The sequence below is a fragment of the Xyrauchen texanus genome, chromosome 7, assembly GCF_025860055.1.
Source record: "Xyrauchen texanus isolate HMW12.3.18 chromosome 7, RBS_HiC_50CHRs, whole genome shotgun sequence".
In the NCBI taxonomy this organism is placed as follows: domain Eukaryota; kingdom Metazoa; phylum Chordata; class Actinopteri; order Cypriniformes; family Catostomidae; genus Xyrauchen; species Xyrauchen texanus.
In genome coordinates this window covers 15,223,490-15,237,079 of record NC_068282.1, presented here as the reverse complement: position 1 = coordinate 15,237,079, position 13,590 = coordinate 15,223,490, and the positions used below count along the sequence as shown (strand labels likewise).

The window sequence follows — 13,590 nt, the reverse complement described above, 5'->3', positions numbered from 1 at the left end:
AACATTTTACCAAATAAAAGATACCAGACTAATTCTTTTGCCAGGAACTCAATGACAAGATGTTGTAATTGACTAAGCATAGTACAAAAAAGTACAAGGGTATACCATGCTTTATGAACACTACATGATGATATAATGAAATGGTATTCTTTGAAGTACCTTGAGTAAGTAAACACCATGGTGTATATGGTTTCCTTAATATATGATTAGTGGTGTTGTAAACATTTGATCAAGGCATGAAACTGATTATTTCAGAATCTAAAGCATTCACAAATTTACTCCTAGGGCTTCACATCAGTATCCTGTGCATATCATAAGAATTGTATGTAATAACTTTTATCTTTACCTAAGCTACTTAAAAACAATATACATTCTTCCTTTACTATACCGCCTATTAATTATACAAAGACCCAATAAATAATTAAACAAATAACACCAAACTCTTACAAATTGATTTATTTACATAAATTTCTCTAGATTTAAAGACACAACATCTTAATCTATGTAATGAATGATGAAGGACATAAAGATTTGAGTTTATGGTTCAAGGTCAGAGACACATCGGAAGCCCAGGTTAGAGGCAGAGCTGTCTGGGGTGTTCTGACTACGAGCTGCACACCTGTACCTGTAGCAGTAAGACTTCAGAGAGAGAGAACATTCAAGAGAAGAAAAATATTTGTTTTAGCTTCATAAACATGTTTTTTTTTTTTCCCAGATAAAGGTTTGGTTAATGTGTGCACACAGATCTACTGGTCAGTGTGTACCTTGTGACACATATAAGAGCCTCCTTTCTTAACTCTGTCTGTCCCTGATTCTGGTCCTTTCTGTGGACAAATTAGGACATACAGGATAAGGGCAAGAAAGAACATAGACTTTTCTAGTATGCATGCTTGCTCATTCGCCAAATGAGTCTTACAGGGTTGTACTTGTCTTCTGTAGTGTGATGAACATTCCACCAGTCAGCTGTCCACTCCCATGCATTCCCCACCATGTCATACAGACCAAAGCCATTGGCAGGAAATGACATCACCTGTCCAAGACACCAAATACCTTATATGGATGTGATCAAAAGCTGTGGCCTATGTTCTTTAAGTTTTCCTCTCTAAACACAATGATAAACAACACAGAATTAATTAACATATGACAATATACTTCCTAGTCTACAATATCTTTCTCTCTCAATTCCTAACTCTTTCTTTCTGTTACCGGTGATGTGTTAGTATACCCATCCTCTGCTGTGTTGTGATTAGGGAAATCTCCCTGCCACAGATTAGCATAGTGCTCTCCTCTGGGCAGTAGTTTATTTCCCCATGGGTACAGCCTAGCAAGAGAGACAAACAGAGAATGTGTTATAATTGTCAAAATATATATTTAATATATTTTGTCCAATATGGACAAAAAATATTGCACAACACTAACACGCATACCTATCCTGCATGCCTCCTCTGCAGGCAAACTCCCACTCTGCCTCAGTGGGAAGTCTGCGCTTGGCCCAGTGACAGTATGCCTGAGCATCAGACCAGGACGCATGCAGCACGGGATGATTTATCCTAGACACACAGAAAGAATTATGTAAATAATATGGCCTAAAATTGTGTTTTGTGACTTACAAGCAGAGCGAAGTATCATCTGATTTTATAATTTGTGTTGAATTGCAATAAATTGCATTACATTAAGCTTTACCGTTGCTCTATTGTTGAATCTGGTCCTTCTGGGTGTCTCCAGTCAGCACCTTTCACTGGTGACCACCAAGGAGCAGCAGCCACCTACTGACCACAAAAATACACACTGAAAACCTGCTATACTGCATATAAACTGTTGCAAAAGAAGTACATAAGCAATACACTGAACAAAAAACACAATCTATTAATAAACCTCTGGTCTATTTGGAGATTGCTATCTTAAGCTCTTTGTCCTAAAATAAGAGTTTATGCATGCACAGTCACACAGGCTCATTATTTGACTATATTTGTAGTTATTTTTTTCCTTGTGTTTTATTATCTTACACAATGATCTTCCTGTTCCACTACTCCCCTCACTTCTTTTTAAGACAATGTGTTCTCTAGCCCCTCTCTAGATTTACACTCAAATATATTTGGGTGGTTGACTTAGGCCTATTACATGGATGGACCTGAACTTTTTTTTTTTTCAACATAAAATGTTTTAGTTAAAATGTATGAATGCATAAGAGAAAGTGTATACTGTAACTGGTCCGCCAAAAATCAAATAAGGGCTTTGCGATACCAACATTTTAAATCAAACATATACCCAACATTTTAGTGCTTTTACATGCAGTTTGAAAAAAGAAAAAAAAAAAAAAGTGTGTCTCACCGCATGTGATAGAGTGCTTTTCACCTCCTCGCTCAGCAGTCCCTCAAAAACAAAGGAGTCTCCAAAACGCTCTGCCTGCAGACACAGACAACAGATTCAGTCTGTGTTTGTGCTCATTATTTGTAATATGGTTTATTTGTATTAAGGCTCTGTAAGTAAGTGTGTGTGTGTTTGTTTTACCTCCGTAATGTAGCCTGTCTGATTGGTAAAGTGTTGAAACTGCTGGTTTGTGACTTCATGCTCTTCAATGTAAAAAGGGTCCAGCCACACTTTCCTTTGAGGACCCTCTCCATCCTGGGGTATTCCAGGTTCATCTGTACCCATCATAAACCAACCTCCCTGCAACAGCACCAGCTAAACACACAAACACATTTACTAGGCTATATGAATTTGGGACACACCACTGACTTTTGACTATTGATTTCATATAAAGCGTATATCTGATTGCTATATAATGTGCCGAATTTACAATTGATTGTCCCTAAATTTCAACCAAAAATTTTTCTTTAGATTTAGCTAACTTTTGAGGAAAAATGTGTCCCCTATAGCTAAGCACGTATAGGCTATAACGCAAACATGTGTAATAATAAATTTACCTTGCTGCGTTTATCATGTTCTGGCGTGTGAGGATTTTCATTAGCTGTTTTGGAGTATATATTTGCACCATCTTGGTGTTTCAGAATGTTTTCCTCACTTATGTCAACAGTGCCATCCCTTTTCAGTCCCTGACAACCACAATCCGTGCCCTGAGACTCCGAGGACACCGCACTCATATCGCGGTCACAATACACTGCAAAAATAATGCTCAAGCAGAGAAAATAAACAGCAAAACTGTTCAGTATTGGTGCCATAGCTAATATGAACTGTTTTCATTGTAACCACACTTCCGGAAATAATCATATGATCAATCAGCTGACATGTGTCTGATGAATTGCGGATGTATTTTCTCTGAAGGTAACCGTCCGGCTAGGAAAGTCTCGCGATGGTCTCATTTTCTGTTTTTAAGGTTAGGGATAGGATACATTTTTGGTGAGGTGATGTTTAAGGTTAGGTTAAGTTTAAGAGTAGGTGTAGAGTTTCTGAGGGACTCCAAATAAACTAAATAAATACTGTGTATGAATGTCGCATGCAACTCACGCGAGACTTTCCCCAGCCGGACGGTTACCTTCAAGACCACCCTCTGAAACATCGTTACAATAACTTGTATTAAAAATATATATTTTATTTTAAGTTTGTGGTAGAAAACATAGGTTTCACACTTTACTGAAGTGGTTCCTTTAATTATACAGTATCTTAAACAGCACGTTGCGCGGGTCCCTAATTTCAAGACAAAAAATTACAAATAAAATTACAAAAGACTTTAATGAAGTCTTTAATTAATATATTTATATTTGATAAATATATTATTAAATACTGAGGTTTGCTAATATGGTATGCAATCAAATTAAATACAATTTCTCCACAGACTATATTATTTTAGTAGCGCAATAAAAGGGGACTTCTGGGGCTTGTAGTTATTGAGTGCAACATATTTTTCAGTTAAACTTGGCGTGGCACCAGTAAAACACCATTTCCCATCAGTCCATAGAAACTGACAGTCGACAGAGTCACTCGGCAAGCCGAAAAAATACGAACATCGGGGCGATGAACCGCTGCTGGACTCTATGAAGAGTCGGGATATTAACTTTCTAACAGAGGACAATACAGGTTTGGGAAAATACAGCGTCCACGTTTCCTGCAACTTCACCAGAACGAGGTAAAACCTGTACCAACATACACGGACAAGTAGGAGTTTTGCGAAATAATTGTGTTTTATTAAATATTTATCTTATCTGCGGGGAGAGCATCGCGCGCCCTACGGAACCCGCCCATAGGTTAGAAAAACTGCCGTGAGAAACTTTAGTTACGGAAAGAGAAAAAAGAGGTGGAAAATATATAAACTTAGCAAAGAATGCACAAGTGTTTTAGATAGCTCTTCTCCACACACTGTTATATTTAACACAGAATAGTTTTATGATAATGTCAACGTAGGTCTGGTGCCGTTAGTCAAAGCCCATTTAGGGCACGCACTAAATGCGTTTTCTGAATACACGTGACGATGCTTTATCAGGCTGTGTCTTTGTTTATTCACAATCCACGAACAATCTGATTTCTGTACGTCTTACGATTTATTTCTCTTTGATAGTGTTTATTTGAGTGGAAACAGAATTGTTAGTTTCTGTTCGATCTGATGCTGATGTTTAAAATAATCAGATGAAGCTTACGCAAATACAGCAAAGTTTGGCTTCAGTACAGTTTTCATGTAAAACAGAAAGAACCGTTTTGAAGGCTTCGTGTGTAGCAGGTATTTTGCAGAGAGAAAATTATTCGCATGCAAATCACTCCTCCGCACTGCTCTCTCTCTCTCTCTCTCTCTCTCTCTCTCTCTCTCTCTCTCTCTCTCTCTCTCTCTCTCTCTCTTTCTCTTTCTCTGCGTGCATATTTACTGTTTGGCTGGCTAATCATTTGTTAATCAAATCTAGTAGAGTTACAGGAAGAATCTGCGGTGGTGATACAGTACAGTATGTTAAAAAGGTTATGTGGAGCTGTTACAAAGGAATAGCGTTGTCTGTTCCAAAGCAGTTAACTGACATTATGAAGTATTTCTCATCAAAGACTTTTTGCACTCTTTTTATTTCAGCACTTTCCAGCACTTAATTTTTTTCAATTTAAATTGTTATTTGCTTCTTTAAAGTAAACACAAAGAAATATAATTGCAGTAGAATTATAATAGAATGAAGGTCCAGCAGTCAATTTTGGAGTCATCAGCTTGTTTATTTGTTTTTTGTCCCATCACAGGATTCTCATTATTAAATATATATTTTTCTGTCTCTTGTTTTTATATAGCTCCTTGAGAGAGCCACTTGTGATTTTCTGGGAATGATGTCGTCTTTTAAGACATTAAGTTAGTTTTGATGTGAATGTTCCTTCTATGTGCGCAAATATTGTTTTTAAAGGGCTCTCAGATTTATTTATTTTTTATAATTTGTTGGCTGTTTGCTTCACACTTCATACTTAGAACATTTATAAAAAATTAGAGCTTTTGGCATTAACGTATTAATGCATGCGTTTAATTAAAAAAGTATAACGCGTACATGTTTCTTAATCGTAATTAACACATTTACCGTTAATACAGCTAAACCCAATATAAACAATGGTTGGAAGGGTGTAACATTTGTTATGTCTCCACTTGGACTCATTACACTGACACACACTTCACAACTCACACACACAACAGCGCTTCCTTGTCAATGATAAAATGATGGAGAAAGGATCTCTTAATGCTATTTGATGTACAAAACAAGCTCAATTAGGACTTCTGTTAGAAATAAAGTATTTTTTAGCCTATGTGCGGTGCATTTTAAAAACCACAGAAGCACGTCAAGTCTTAACTATCACTTTTTTCTTTTCATGGTGAGATCAAAGTGGCTCTTGACAATGGTGTGACGCGAATTATGAACACGGCTTCACAATTGCTGTAACAAAGCAGATAGTAGCCTAATGTGTAATTTAATGCCCATTGCAATGAAAATGCAAACTTTGGGAAGACCAGTTATTTGAATTATTCAAACTCCCATGCAGAGTTTGGGAAATGTTTAATGTTACTTGAATTTGTGCTATTTTAGTGCATTTCTATCTTTATACTGTGGAAGGCTTTGTTTGGAAAATGTTAATAAAGCGTTATGTTTTTACTTATTGTTTTCTTTTAATTTCCTAAGATGGAAATAAATGCATTTTGACATGAAAATAAGTATAACTTTCAAATTTCAGCATTAACTACAAAAAATTATGCAATTAAAATTTTATATAAAAAATTTACTATTATAAATCTATATAAAAAAATTTTTGGGACTCCTGAAAGGCTGTTACTGTTTTCCTATATTAAATTGTTTAATTACCTATTTTTTCAGAGTCCTTTTATTTTAGTTTGATAACAACCTGACTCTTTGACCTCTATCCTCTGTAGCTGGTGGAGTGGTTGCCATGGTGGACAAAATGTCAAGTTTCCTGCACACCGGGGATGTGTGCTCCCTTTATGCTGAAGGCTCTACCAGTGGCTTCATAAGCACACTGGGGTGAGTTCATTCACAATTATAATGCTTTAATCAGTTGTTCAAAATATTTAATGTTTCATTGAATGATGTGCAGTGATATTTTAATAGATTTAATAATCACAATTATGAGGGTTCATACATTTGTTTTATGGGCAATTATTACATATAATAAATAATTAACAAGCTGAATAAATAACCAGCCACTGATTGTATAAGATATTTTTGGACTTTTTTCCATTAATACTTCAACATTAACCTTCTGTTGTTTTCTGCTGACTAAGATCTTAACGATCAAGACTGCAGGAATTTTCCTCTGAAGTTTCATGAAGTTACCTTGGCTGAAGGATAATCTGTGATACGTAAATAAGACTGTAATTCTGCTAACTTGCTGTCAGCTGTTTAACCCTCAGTGTGTACCCACTGTGTGTGTGTGTTTGCGTGTGTCCATATTTATGGCTGACTGGTCGTGGAATTTGGATTAGGTCCAGTAAGCTTCTGCTTTGGTCCAAAAAAGGCTAAATCTGAGCGCACACATAAAAATGCACTCAATTATTTACTCAGTCAAACACACACAGACAAACTAAAGGGCTGTTCACACCAAACGCATTTTTTCAGTATGAATGTTCGTTTGTTAATAAATGTATTCCGATGGCGCTATTCATACCGGGTCCGACAAAATCAGCCTTTTTACGGAGAGTGTTAAGTTTTTTTTTCTTCGGACTGCGATGACTGACCAATGAGATAAGAGATTTTTGTAATGTTTCCTGAGTCGCTGCTCCAGAGTCAACTGGCAAACACCGGCATTGTATGTGCAGTTGATACACACACAGAAAATTATAGGCTTTCCGCACCTTTTGAGACCTGGGAGGGAGACAAGAGTAAGGAAAAGGGGAGAGGGAGAGTGAGGCAAAACGACAGTGAGAGAGAGAGGAGAGAGAGAGAAAAATTGCTCGCTGGTTCCCAGACATGCCATCAACTGGTCTACGACCACTCCTCCACCCTCTGGTGGACGACAGCCACTCCTCCACGGGCGGACCAGAGCGAGTCCTCCGACGCCTGGTGGATGGAATGCCCCTCCGTGTTCTGGCGGCTGGGAGCGTGCCCCTCCGCCCCTGGCAGCGGCTCCACCGCTCCATGTGGCCGGCAGCGAGCCCCTCCTCACCTCATGGACGGCGGCCGTTCCTCCGCGCCCAGGCAGACGGCAGCAACTTCCCGTCCCCCCGGCGGATGGCCGCGGCTGCTCCATTTGGTGGATGGCAGTGGCGAGGACTCCACGACAGCGCATCACTCTTCCCTCCCGGGTTTCTGAACCAATGTAACGTTTACAATGGGCAAGGAGGATGCGGGAACTATCTGAACAGTCTAAATCATTTTGAATAAAAACGTAAAAAGACATAAACACAAACATATGCCCGCTGCGCGTGGCTCTCTCTCTCTCCCAAACGTGCGCTCTCTTGGTCCGGCCCGCCCTCCTCCTTGTCAAAATAATATAACAAATTATTGCAATAATTTAAATAAAGGCAGTAAGCCAGTATTTTCTTTTATATTTTTTGTAATAAGCGCATCCTATTTTAAACTAAACTGTTATTATTTTATGTACATTATTCCAAGTGAGTTTTTATCACTGTTTCCCCGTGTTATATAATCCAGGCATTATAAAAAGAGAAGTTGGGTTCTCGAGTCCTTTTGGAAGATACTTGTAGAAAATTTTTACATATTTTAATGCAACAGTGCTCTTTACTCATCTCACTCGCATTAAAAACACAGATTATATACTCAAAATGCATCAACACCATGGAAAGAACGTAACGAAACATTTATGCTTTTAGGCGAATTAGGTAAATAAATGCTTTAACAGCATTCACTGTATTAATCTTTTACAGCTGAAGGTGCAGGCAGGAGACTGGTATAACAACAGCACCGCCTACCGTACAGAAGTGGAAGAGGTTTTCATTTAATGTTTTCACAGACTCTGTGTGAATAGACCTTCTGTCAGAGATTCATCACAGACTTGGTGTGAACAGGCCTTTACACATATGCTGGGAGACCTTTTGCGCACTTAAAGGGCACTGCGGGAAAGGGGACACCATTTCAAGAAGGGCCTGTCCACAAGACGGTTATTGGAGGGTACATTCATACAGTAATGCCATGCTCCCACATCAAGAGATTGTCTTTCGGAGAGAGTAGGGCATAGGGATGATGACTTTTGATTGGAATTCGTTACTCCTCACAGTAAAACTTGTGTTTGTTTTAAACAGGTTGGTTGATGACCGATGTGTTGTCCAACCAGATGCAGGGGATCTGAACAACCCACCAAAGAAATTCAGGGGTGAGGAGTGTGTATGTTTGTGTGTGTGTGTTATGCTGGTTTATTTTCAGTTGAGACAGGAAGTTCAGTTACTTATGCAGAACTTTGAAGTCAAAGGTCATATGTGCCCTGGAGAACAGTGTTGTCATTTCATGAAAACCACTTAATTTAGCACTCATTCTTCAATGTTAGATTTATTATACTATTGTATTGTAAAGCTAGTTTTTATTATTGTCAAACAAATATTTTATGTCATAATTCCCTGAGTAGAAGAGTCTGATCTAATTTCTGTGGACGTTTACTTTGCTGTGGAAATTGTTACCAACACAGATCCACTTATTTAAGGATTAGATAAATGATCACGCTTTAAAAACTGTACACAAGATTGTGTATGGTTGAGGCTAACTTACTCAAAATGCATCTGCTGGTGACACTGAGAAGCTAGTTCAAGATTAGAAGTCTCTGTGTGTGTGTGTGTGTGTGTGTGTGTGTGTGTGTGTGTGTGTGTGTGAGAGAGAGAGAGAGAAAGAGAGAGAGAGAAAGTAGGAGTGCATTCATACATCAATGTATATGCTGCATCACTTGTTTCAGCTGCTGAACGTTAAAGGGAGATGTCATAAAAATAAATAAATCAATTCTGTCATCATTTACTCACTCTTATGTTATTCCAAAGACTTGTATTGTTATGTGGATCATAAATGGAGTCATTTTGAAGAATGTTAACATTGCTCTTTTCCATAAAACGAAATTTACCATGGACTGTCAAGCTCAAAAAGGGACATAAAAAGTAATAATGACAGAATATTTATTTTTGGATTGACTATTCCTTTAATCTAATGTATTCTTATCTATTTCTCCCTCTATCAGTCACATTTATCTCTGTAATTTAATCCTGCTGTAAATAAACCCAGTGCAGTTCCTCATAGTATGTCCATCTGTGTGATAAAGGGAGGGAAGGAGGGAGGGAGGCACCAGTAGAGAAGAATGCATACTGTTTCCTTCTAATATAAACACACACCATAGCAAAATGGAGGCATGCGATTGTCTTTTTTCTGTTGTTATTATTTAGAAAATTAGTTTTTGTGTATGTGTGTGTATAAGTCAAATATGTTTGTTTTATGTATGTTATTTTGTTTTTTTACAGAAACCAATAGCCCTTAATACTAGATTGTTACCTGTATACTTTCGGAGGAGGGAAAAGTCTCATTTATACTAACTGGATGAACATGCTTCTTTTAGTGTGCCAAACATTGATGATGAAATGCAGTAATGTTTTTGTTAATGCTAAGGTGTTCTTTTGGTGATATTTCCCCTGTTCCAAATCTGATATTCTTGACCTAGGAGTACTCGGATCGTAGAAGAAAGTTGATGATTGCTTGAAACTAATTGTGGGTCTAGTTTGAACGTGACGTTTATTTATTTACAATCATGCATGCAGGGTTGGGCTGTAACAGAATGCATGTAACGGTATTACGTGTTCTGAATACAAAAATTAACTAACTGTATTCAACCTCCGACACGTTTTCAAGCACCTGTATTCAGAATACAGTTACTTTCTTACATTTTGTTAGAATAATTTTAAACTACTTCTCTACAATGACCACAAAATAAGGGTGATGTGAAAGAAAAACAGTCTTGTCATTCCAGTGAGAAACAGCATTTTTCTAAAAACCACACAAGCGCACACTGCACATTTATCCTCTCTATTCCCCAGAGCAGCTGAAGCCCTTGTGTAGTGTTGCCAGGGTTGCGCTTTCACAAATTTGGCTAATTTGGCAAATTTTCTTGAGTTACAAATCATAGAATCGAAACTTTAAAAATGGACTGTGAATGAACGTTACATTTATATAGTGCTTTTCTGGACATTCTCCTCAACCACCACCAGTGTACAGCATCCACCTGGATGATATGATGGCTGCCATAGTGCCCCAGTATGCTCATCACCCAGCAGCTATTGGTGGAGAGGAAAGGGTAGAGTTATAGAGCCAATTCATGGAAGGGCATTATTAGGAGGCCATGATTGATAAATGCCCATGGGTGGAATTTGGCCAGGACAACAGGTTACACCCCTACTCTTTACGAGAATTGCCATGGGATATTTAATGACCACAGAGAGTTAAGACCTATGTTTATTGTGACTGTGATCACCAAAAGATTTGACAGTAGGCACTAAAGAATGACAATATAACATCTTATTCATATATAATGATTCCCGGATTGAATATCTGACAACCGCACCAGCATACCATTGTCTTAACAATGCAGCCAGCAATGTTTTTTTTTTCACAAACAAAACATTCAAGCTCATGATACATTGTTTGTGATAGTAATTACTGTGTAAATACATTTATGCATCTGCAGATGAGTTAAACACTGTGACATCACCCTCAACTAACTAATTTAAAAATGACACAGTGCATAGTATTAATGCTGGCTTCGTTCACCTAGAGTGCTTTAGTTTGTCCATGAGAAAAAAGTTCAGCTTCTTCCATAGTATAAATTTGTTTTAAGAATGAGGTAATATTAGAAAGATGAGTAACAATGAAATTAAGATTAGAATAGAGTGAAATAGGGACTGAATTTTATTGCCGGTATTGTGCACAATTTTAATAAATTCCGCAAGTTCCACTTTCTTAATGCAGGGAATTCCCACAAACTTTTATTCACTTTAACATGTAGGGGAGAATTTTAATCGAATTAATTACATGATGTCCCAATTAATTAATCGCATATACAAATATTTGCTGAGATAGGCCCTCATATAACAATAATTCAATATATAATGATGAAATAATTATACATAGTTATCTTTAGATATAAAAAAATGGTATATATATATATATATATATATATATATATATATATATATATATATATATATATATATATATATATTCACATAATTAAAGTGCATTACATTCTTGTGGCAGAAGAGTTAATCACTGATAAGACAATACAAAAAGCAGCTTTAGAATACAATGTATTGTTTACTACCATATTATTGAACATAAGTCAATCATTGGCACACAGTTCACAACAATCCATTTCACAAGTGAATTTGTCAATCAGTTCGAGATTCATTATGAGGGCTTGTTTAAGGATCCGTCAATTTCAACAAGCGTCAGATATGCTTGTGTAGCGTCTCGGGTGCGTTGCGTCATAAACCTAAAATTTTTAGGTAACTGTGTCAAGTTAAATATAGTTTAATACTTAGAACACATCTTGAGATCCCTTAGATCGAATTTGCACTCCATCAAATGTTTTGAATGCAAGAACGTAACGAATGTCTGTTTTGTGTTGTCGCGTTCTTCACTGTATAAACTGCGCATCGCCACACAGCTGAAATTTCAATTACTGCCCTCTGGAATAAACAGGTGGTACTACAAGCTTGCATTTCTCAGGAATCTTCCTTATTACAATCCAGGGGCATTGTGATTAATTGCTTAAATTTTTTTAACACGTTATTTTTAATCAAATTAATAGCACTGAATTAACACGTTAAATCGACAGCCCTAATTATTTGTCTTTACACCCCTACGGAGCAAGCCAAAGGTGACTTTGGCTTACCGGGAGGGCCAGTACCCCTCTGGGTAAATAGCATGAATATAATGCCAATATTAGTTATCTATGTGCAGTACATGTTATGGTTTAAATTAGTTTTATTCCCCCCTCAAATCCTCAAATCCCCCCATTTTGAGGAAATTAATTTAATTTGTTATTAATGATACTTGCAACAGCAAGCATCAATATTGCTCATACTTCTTTTTTTCCTTCTCCCTTTTCTCCCCAATTTGGAATGCCCCAATCTCTAAGTCCTTTTGGTGGTATCACCTCAATCCAGATGGCAGAGGATGAATCTCAGTTGCCTCCATGTCTGAGACCGTCAATCCGTGTATTTTATCACGTGGCTTGTTGAGCACGTTACCGCTGAGACATATTGCGTGTGGAGGCTTCACGCCATTCTCCGCAGCATCCACGCACAACTAACCCTACCGAGAGCGAGAACCACATTATAGCGACCACGAGGAGGTTACCCCATTTGACTCTGTGGCAGTGCAGAAAATCTGTGCCACTATCAGCGGTTACGTTTTACTTTCACTTTCCATTGCCGTGTATGGGTGGAGTAATTCAATTAACGGCGGAGGAAAAAAATTTATAAGGAAGTGTGACACACCTGGAAGGGGAGTTCATCGGTGGGATTGAATGCAAGGTTTGCCAGTCGAGAGAGGGGAGGTGTTTATGAAAAGACGGCAGCTTGTCAATCGGAGGCTTCCTGTGTGTAATGTCTGGTGCAGCGCGAGGTTCGACTCAAGCGTTGCACTTCCAGATCGACTGATTTTCTAGGAGAGCTGTCCTGAAGACAAGTCAAGGCTGCTTATCCACATATTTAGATGTCTGACGACGACCCTCTACACTCTCTTTAGCTGCCATCCTGACAGCAAATTGGTCAGTACCTCTACGCCACCATTACACTCACACCTACACACTTCACTTTCACTTTTGTACATTCCGTGCACTTAGGTGTTTTCGGGGATATTGCTGCTCCTTAAGATTGTTGTTGGAAGGAGTTTTTTTTTTTCTATTACTATTTTTTGCCAACGAAGTGTTTATCCAATGTTTGATTTTGTTTCTCTTTTCTCTTTTTTTTTTTGAGCAAATTTATGAATGAAAGTGGACACGAATCTGCAAACTTGGATTAACGTGACGCGTTTTCTGCTTGGATTATAACCCAGTTCTTACTATTGTTTTGGACATTATGGAATAAATTCCCCCCTGTGTACTGAACATTCTGAGACTATTATTGTGTAACAGGGGGTTCTTTTTTTTTGCTATCCTGGGTTAATCAAATTTTTGACG

General features: G+C 37.7%; 2 protein-coding genes across 3 annotated transcripts in view; one reads left to right on the top strand and one right to left on the bottom strand.

The window, feature by feature from the left end:
* Positions 1-18: 18 nt before the first annotated feature.
* sumf1 (sulfatase modifying factor 1) lies at positions 19-3,219 on the bottom strand. Its single transcript, XM_052130927.1, has 9 exons — positions 2,928-3,219; positions 2,512-2,685; positions 2,332-2,406; positions 1,684-1,766; positions 1,428-1,550; positions 1,207-1,321; positions 917-1,030; positions 765-824; positions 19-639 (listed from the first exon to the last, which is right to left on the bottom strand). Exons 1-9 carry the CDS (start codon positions 3,180-3,182, stop codon positions 538-540), a joined length of 1,101 nt encoding a protein of 366 aa, XP_051986887.1. The 5' UTR covers positions 3,183-3,219; the 3' UTR covers positions 19-537.
* Positions 3,220-4,002: 783 nt separating this feature from the next.
* itpr1a (inositol 1,4,5-trisphosphate receptor, type 1a) overlaps positions 4,003-13,590 on the top strand; it is an 82,351-nt gene continuing 72,763 nt past the window's right edge. For both annotated transcript variants that reach the window (XM_052129989.1, XM_052129988.1), the window contains exons 1-3: positions 4,003-4,087; positions 6,338-6,446; positions 8,684-8,754. In XM_052129989.1, the coding sequence (XP_051985949.1) occupies positions 6,355-6,446; positions 8,684-8,754 (163 nt within the window). In that variant the 5' untranslated portion in view covers positions 4,003-4,087; positions 6,338-6,354. The remainder of the gene's footprint in view (positions 4,088-6,337; positions 6,447-8,683; positions 8,755-13,590) is intronic.